The sequence below is a fragment of the Lepidothrix coronata genome, unplaced genomic scaffold, assembly GCF_001604755.1.
Source record: "Lepidothrix coronata isolate B3197 unplaced genomic scaffold, Lepidothrix_coronata-1.0 Scaffold31, whole genome shotgun sequence".
Taxonomy (NCBI): Eukaryota; Metazoa; Chordata; class Aves; order Passeriformes; family Pipridae; genus Lepidothrix; species Lepidothrix coronata.
Window position 1 is genome coordinate 7,779,790 of NW_016690211.1, and position 7,975 is coordinate 7,787,764.

Consider the following 7,975-nt stretch of genomic DNA (forward strand, 5'->3'; position numbering starts at 1 on the left):
GATTGACTGTGACATTTGCAGAGCGGTCAGGAGCTTAGTCTTGTTCTACTCTGATTTTCAACAACACCGTCAACTTCAGAGCCATGTTGCCATGTTTAGAGGGGGACCACTTCCACCTTTTTGCAGTGCCTGAAATATTGGGACCTCTGTTCATTCACATCTTGCTCAGATGTGAACTTTGCAAGAGTTTTTGTGTAACTGCTTTGTAGATGTGAACAAGCAACTTAACTACAGCAGGAGTTTATTTGTTGTGTTCTATTGATATATCTGCATCCCAGTTTTTCATCTGAGTCCGTGTTTGTGAGACTTCTGTAAGTGAAAGGAATAGGTGGGGTTGTATACATGTATTCACACAGACGCCTTTTCTTATGTTCTTAAAATGTACTGTCTTGTAGTATAAGTGCAGCTTCAAAGACTGATTTTGTAATTCATATAATAAAATGGCATATAAATTTTACGATAAAGAGTAATTTTTTAAGGGTGTTAGGATATGCATATACATGAAGTGGGTAATACATTTCACAGACTTTAGCTGACTTTTCTGCAGAAGTTGTAGTCTTGTGTTGACTGTGGCTGAAATACATGAGCATTCTTCCCTAACCTCTGCAAAAAAAAGGAAACACAGTAAAATAGCAGTACCAGTATTCTTTAATCCTTCAAGTGCTATGCACAGTATTAGCTGTAAGTGTCTTCAGACCTTGTATAAGACTGAATTTCCTTTACAAATCTCACACCTGAAATCCTTTTGTAAAATTCATTAAAATGTACTAAAGATCAAAAATAGCATTAGTAGTTTGAGAATATATGTGCAGTTAGTTGTAATAATTCCTTTTATTCTGGAAAATGGAAATGGAAAATGGAAAAGTGATAAATGAGCATTTGGAAATGATTTATAATTGAAATGTAATTAATCATCCAGACCAATCCATAACACTGCTGTGTTTGGTCATATTGCTTAATAGGTGTTCCCCACAGCTGTGACTTTCTTTTCATTTTGTTTACCATTCGTGCCGTTGCTGTCATTTGCTCATTTCTCTTCCCTGTGTGGCTGCCTTTTTGTTCATCTTCCTGCATTATGTTTTTATTTATAAGAGTACAGGTTATTGTGCACTTTCTATCTGCATACTAAATTCCCTTTGTATGTGGTAAGTTCCCATTTTAAGCTGTTTTTCATACATTTTAAAAATATTCATTACTTCATTCTTGAATTTATTCACATTTTGACAGTAATTGGTAGGAAACTGTGTCTTGAATCAGATAGACCGAAAGAAATCAAAAGAACAGTTGGGAGAAAGCTTCTGCATGCCAGAGCACTGAGCATCCATCAGCTCTCCAAGGAACTGTCATTTGTACTAGTATCATTTACATTTTCATTTTGAAAAAAAAAGAATATTGAATAATTCTGGTAAGCTTATTGTAGATCCATTTACAGAACAGAGGTTCTTTGTAAAGACATAGTATCTGTTGGGCTTCATAGATGAGAGCAAGGACTGGGAACTGATGGTGGTGCATCCTGCTGCCAGATTAAGAGAGTTTAGGGACTAGAATCACAATGGACATTTAGGAGAGGGATTTTGTCTGTCCATTGAAGGAAATTGCTTCTCAGTAAAATGGTATTTAATTAACTACCACAGTCTCTGATACAGCAGGTTTTCAAAACATAAGGTTTGTGTGAACATATATAAACACCATGGGCACTGATCCCCGAGAAAGTTACTGTCATTGTCAGCTGGCAATTCTTTTGGGAATTGTGATGCTTGTATTGCACGTATGTCTTTTTCTTTGATGGAGCATGTTCCCAAAAATGGAAGCAATCACCCTGGCTTCATTTCAACAGAAATCTGAAGAAACATATCCTCTTTTGGAACGAAAATAATACTTGCAGACAAGCTCTGTAAAGCCAAATGTATTGTTAAGATGTAAATATAAATAGCAAAATGGAAACAAGATTTTTGACCCCAAGTGCCTAGTCCTTACAGTTTTTTGGGACTTGCTGATTCAGCACTTAGCAAGTTTAATACTGCTTGATCCTGAATCACTGTAAAAATGGAAATCACTGATCCTGATTATTTTGAAGTTAGTAGAAATCAGAACCGTAGAACAAAGCAGTCTGGGGCCTCGCCTGCTGGTCTTAAAAGTTGAAATGAGTTTCTGTTATGATTTTACAAAGCCTAAAGCATTTTAGATGACTTCAAGTGTATGAATTATTGGAGAAAATATAATTATGTCTGTGAGTGATAGATGTTAGGTGCAAATATTTAACTTCTTGTATTTTGTATTGATGTATTGTATTGAATAAATATAATGAACTAATGGAAGTTATTAATTTGTCACTCAGCAAAAGTTAATTAACCTCTTAGAAATCTAAATTTGGAAAAAATAAAATCGTAATTTTGAGGGAAAAAGATATTATTTTTAAATATTTACGTATTTTCTAAGGTGAAAATAATTATTACAGAAACATTGGAATTCTGACCACAAGGTAACATGAAGACAGACTCCCTCAGCTAAAAGTCTATGCAAAAGAAAGATATCAGCTTTCGCAAATTAATGTTCACCTTTAAAGGGGTTCTTTTTTCAATGTCTTCACACTTAACCTTTTTTCCTGCTTCTCCAGGGGAGATGAGAACTTTGTATCCTGCTCTGAAGGTGATGGGCTTCTCCTGCAGCTTATAGAAAAGTCATTTACATTTGTTACCTCTAGAGAAGTAGTTCTTCTTTTCTTTGCCTGAAGAACTGCTCATAGTCCCATTGCTTTGCTAACTTAAGTACTTCACATATAGCAAAAGCTAGTTTGTTTGGTGGTTACCATGAGTGTTTTAAGATAACCGCTGAAAAAAAACTTTAGAAACCCTTGGTTTGAGTAGGTGATGTTTATGTCGTGTTGCTGACAATGAAATGACATGCTGTTAGTAAGTGAAGTACAATATAGTCTCTTCAAAGTACATACACTTCACTAAATAGGTATGCTTTGAAAATGCTTGTTTCATCTTGAAGTTTACAGCAGTGCTGTGCAACTGGAATTTAGGCCATCTGTCAAAAATTCACAAAGGCTGCATATACAGTCTATGCATTTAAAAAAAAGGTCTTTAATTAATAGAGTGTTTCTTCCATGAACTCTTACCATGCAGACATAGCAAATCAGCAAGCTAAAAGAGTCCTGGTCCTGAGTTCTGCTGAACATCCGATATTCAGTTTGAGGTATCTCCATGCATGCGTGTGTGAGAGGGGAATCCTGTTTCCATCTGCTGACTGCAAAACATGCTGATATTTTCTAGTCAGCAGGGGCTCTTGCTCACTTTAGGTACCAAAAACATCCCATTCCCTGTTGATGGTCCCATTTCTCCTTTCACTGATCTTATGTGCCACAGTCTATTCTAACTGTACATGTTAAACAAAGTTGTTTGAAGGTTAACAGGAAACCTTTTCCAAATAACAGTTTTGTAAACAGTGAAAATCAGTCTAGGGCTCCTGAAGGTCTTTAAAATAGTGTGTATATATTTTTTTATTTTTTTAAGAAGTTGATATCAGAACAGTAATGATTTGGTTGTACAACAGAACAATTTTAGAACTCATTGTTTATTTTCATCTGAAAGGTTCTTAAATGGGTTTTTCTAAATATAAATATGTATATATCAGATTTAGTGACTGTAATGGGAATACCTGAATATTTTGTCTGTAGAAGAGAGGTTCTTCCTTAGAAGAGACTGAAAAATAAAATATTAATTTTATAATATCTGTGCATATCTGCGATGAACCACGTTTTTTATTGTGCAAATATAACCTAGTTTCTAATCTTCTTAGGCTATAGATAAGGCTGTAGAAATTTAGAAACTAATTCATTAATTCATTTGCTACCCATTCACATTTCAATTAGTATTTCCTGGCTGGCTTTGACTACCCCTTTGTCATGCCAGCAGGCTGTGTAACTTCTGCTAAATGCCTTTATTTTCGAGCTTTTATACAAATTCACTTCAGTCATGACACATTTATTTTCAGATTGTGACGGAAAGGTTTGGAGAAAATATGCGCAATAAGAAAGTATATAAATCTAACATATGTAAATACTATCTCATTTGCTGAAAGATCTGTCAGTTACTTAAGACTTCTTGGCCATTTTGCCTGCTTGTAACTCCTGCAAATGTGCATTTGGCTAGTTCAATGTTTTGTGTAAATGATTTTGTATCTTATTATTCTATGTGAATATTCTGTACATCTGATAAATTCTTTCTGAAGTAATCTTCTGTTTGTTTAAGGAGTTATTGGCTGTTAGTCTTTGAATATATTGTGTTATATATATAATCCCAACTTGAAGTATTAATGGTTCTTCAACTAAGATCAGTGATCACATGAAAATGAGGTTAAACTGTTCTTACTTGTAACTGCTTCATATGTATGCTCTTACAAGTGAAGTTTCTTGTGTTGCCGTAGCAAAGATCTCAGTATTTATCTGAAAACATGGGAACAAATAATTATGAAGCAAACCAGTCAATCTTTAGCAGGAAAAAACACTTCCCTAAACTATAAAAGGTTTTAATTACATCTGAAGAGGCCTCAGTGTGATCTTCAGTAGAAAAGTCTGCGTAAATTATTTGACAGTGGTGGTCTGCCAAAAAAAACCTGGGGAACAAGGCAAATCAGACAGTTGAAGTTTAATTAGTGTTGTGTGTGCATCACGAATGCAGAGAGGCTTAAAAGCCACCAGAACTATTCCAAATAACATTTTGGGAAATAATTTCTGAGTTTGGCTCTACTGTGTGATTTGACTGTGGGATCTGGAGAATGAATTTTTACATGTTTTATGAAAGCTTGCAGCGGAATAAGAAGTGGACTGTTTTTGTTAAAAACACGAGTCACAAGTTGTGGTAGCAGTTAGAAAAATACACTTCATTAATTTTCCATATGTCAATTTATTCAGACAGTGTAGTACTCAAGTTATAGACAGTTTTTTAAAAGGTGCTGTTCTAACAGTAAAATCTAGTAACTTTCCAACATGGAGAAGAGTGGTAATCCTGAGACTTGTATAGGATCAGACCTAATTAGACACCTCTTCAGCTTTTCTGGAGATCTTCTGTATGAGAAGAAAGTGATTTTGTAGTTTTGTTTTGCTTTGTAGATAAATAGTTTATGAAATTAAATTATCCATGATATTGTTGGAAAAAATATATTAAAGCAAGTGTATGAAGTATAGTATTATCAACATGTAGGAGTTATATACTTATAAAACAAGTAAGTATCAATCATATATCTCTCAACACTGATTAAAAATATCTAATCTTGAGGATGTAGGTATGCTACACTATATTCTTTGCCTGATGGCATATCTTGAAAAAATAAAAATGTTGCATTGCTTAAAAATAAGATGTAAAGCTAAAGAAGGTACTTCGAAAAAGAACTGCAGTTTCTATACAAGTTCTTATTTTACTGCATTAAATACTTAATAATGAATAATAGTGTGAAGTTTAACTATTAATCAGAGATGGGTGAAATCTAAGTCCTAACTGGTATCAGTTTTAAAATAACTTCCGTTGAAGTACTTGTTGAAAGCATACTGAAGGAATGAACTGCATTAATCACTTCATTATGAAATAAAATGTTTTATGGAGATATTACTTTGTGTTTCCTCAAAATGTCAAATTTCTCCATATCAGCTTGCCAGGAAGGGAAAAAGCTGGTAGAAGAAGCCTGAGGAATGTTGTAAGGTTTTTTTTTCTCTATGAGGAATGGCAGCCTTGCATATCTTTCCAGTACCTGTTAATTTAAAAAGCAAATTAAAATACTCTTTCTCTACAGAGTAGCTTAATATCTGACAATCAGTCTGCTGTGTACTGCCTTACAGTTTGAACATTTTATTCTTTTTCTTTGACAGTAGTAGAACCAGATGTAGATTCAGATTCCCCGCAGTGGCTCCCCTTTCAATATACTGAGTGTTCGCTATCAGACTGCTACCTACTGGTTTTTGGTTTTTAGCAGAGAAAATATTTAGTTTGCAGGCATGTGTGGAAAAGCTGACATGCATGAGGCAGTTAGCGGTGATTGGAGACGATGTGGCCCGACTGATTTGCAAAGCTAACCAGTGAACTTTCAGTGCTATTTTTTGTCATTAATAATCCAAGTCAACTGTAGAACATGGAAGCTTTTCTTGAAGTTACTGAAATCAAACACTTCATATTGACATCTAAATGGGAATAATTTTCTCAGTATTTTAATCTTTCATTTTTATCCTGTATATATCATTACACTCATGTAAATAAATACAGTTCTTTCAAAACAGTAATATGATCAGCAATTATAAACTTATATGGAAATATGTAATTGAATTTTTCTTTCTTTTTTCTGCTATAGGGCGGATTATACCAGAAAGAAGATTTGTAGAAGCAGTAAATCGTGAAGCATATCAGTATCAAACGGGTGACTTTCCAACAGAATGGGAAGGTAAATCCTGAATATATTGGGTTTATTTCAAGATAATTTTTGTCACTGAATATAGACTGTATTTTTAATGGAATGTCTGACTATGTGAATAGGTTAGTTGTTATCTTTCATTTTAAGTAATGCAGGCTTTTATTTAACTGCATAACGATTATGAATTCTTAAAGTAACCCCTTATAAGCAGGATAAATTTTGCTTAGGAAGTCAGTACTTAGTAAAAGTAAAGCCTGTATGGTCATGATTTACTCCTGTTAAATGTGAAGATATTTGTTCCAGAGAGGGGTATGATTGAATAACCATACAGAATGTGTTAAACCTCTGTATTATGTCTTCACTGTGCTGTTTATTTGTAGGACAGTTGAATTATTGGTGGCACAGTCATGGGGCTTGCTTTTTTTTTTTTATGGTAATATTTGGTTTCCTATAGTTTTCCTTGCACAATCTAGTAGGGAGTTGTAGAACCTGTTAATATTTAGCCATTTTATCCCACTGCTACTGATTAAAATCTAGTCTGAAAATTTGGGGCATAATAAAAAAAAAATCAGGGAATTTAGAGTCCTAAGTTTCCTTAGGATTAGCTGATCAGTCTTAAACAATCAAGAAATCCAGGACTTGTTAAGGAAGAAGAGAACCACCCACCAAGCACACCTTGCACTGCCATCCTGTCACGCAAGAAAAACAGCCTTTCATCTCGCATGCAGCAAGCTCCAACAGAAACTCCGTGACATCCAGAACAAGTGGTGGATCGATCTAGCTGAAAAAACTCAATTATGCGCAGATATGGGTGATCACAAAGGATTCTGTGAGGCCCTGAAAACAGCATATGGGCCTACATACCAGGTACAAAGCCCTCTACTCAGCGCTGATGGTCAAATGCTTCTAACAGATAAATCCTCCATTATGAATTGATGGTCTGAACACTTTCAGACTCTTTTCAGTACCAACCGTGTAGTCCAAGACTCAGCAATTCACTCCATCACACAACAACCAGTAAAGTATGAATTGGATACTGCCTCCGCTTTAGGAGAAACCCTCAAGGCCATACAGCAGGTGAAAATCGGCAAGGCAGCTGGGGTTGATGGAATTCCACCTGAAGTCTGGAAACATGGGGGCCTTGCACTCCATGCTAAATTTCACGAGTCTGTGGTGCGCTGTTGGGAACTAGGTGAACCACCATCAGACCTTCAAGATGCAGTCATCATCACTTTGTATAAGAAGAAAGGAATTAAATCAGACTGCTCAAATTACTGTGGTATTACTCTGCTCTCCATTGCTGGCAAAATCCTGGCAAGAATACTCTTGAACAGACTAATACCAGCTATAGCAGAAGGAATCCTACCTGAAAGTCAGTGCGGTTTCAGAGCCAACAGTAGTACCACAGACATGGTATTTGTCCTCAGACAACTGCAAGAGAAGTGTAGGGAACAGAACAAAGGTCTCTATGTAATCTTTGTCGACCTCACCAAGGCTTTCAATACTGTGAGCAGAAAAGGTCTGTGGCAGATTTTGGAATGTTTAGGTTGTCCCCTGAAGTTCCTTAAAA

At 35.3% G+C, this 7,975-nt stretch overlaps 1 protein-coding gene across 1 annotated transcript in view; it reads left to right on the forward strand.

Moving 5' to 3' along the window:
* Positions 1 to 7,975, forward strand: part of NDUFAF2 (NADH:ubiquinone oxidoreductase complex assembly factor 2) — a 54,236-nt gene that overhangs the window by 22,069 nt on the left and 24,192 nt on the right. The window contains exon 2 of the mRNA XM_017811213.1: positions 6,346 to 6,435. Within this exon, the coding sequence (XP_017666702.1) occupies positions 6,346 to 6,435 (90 nt within the window). The remainder of the gene's footprint in view (positions 1 to 6,345; positions 6,436 to 7,975) is intronic.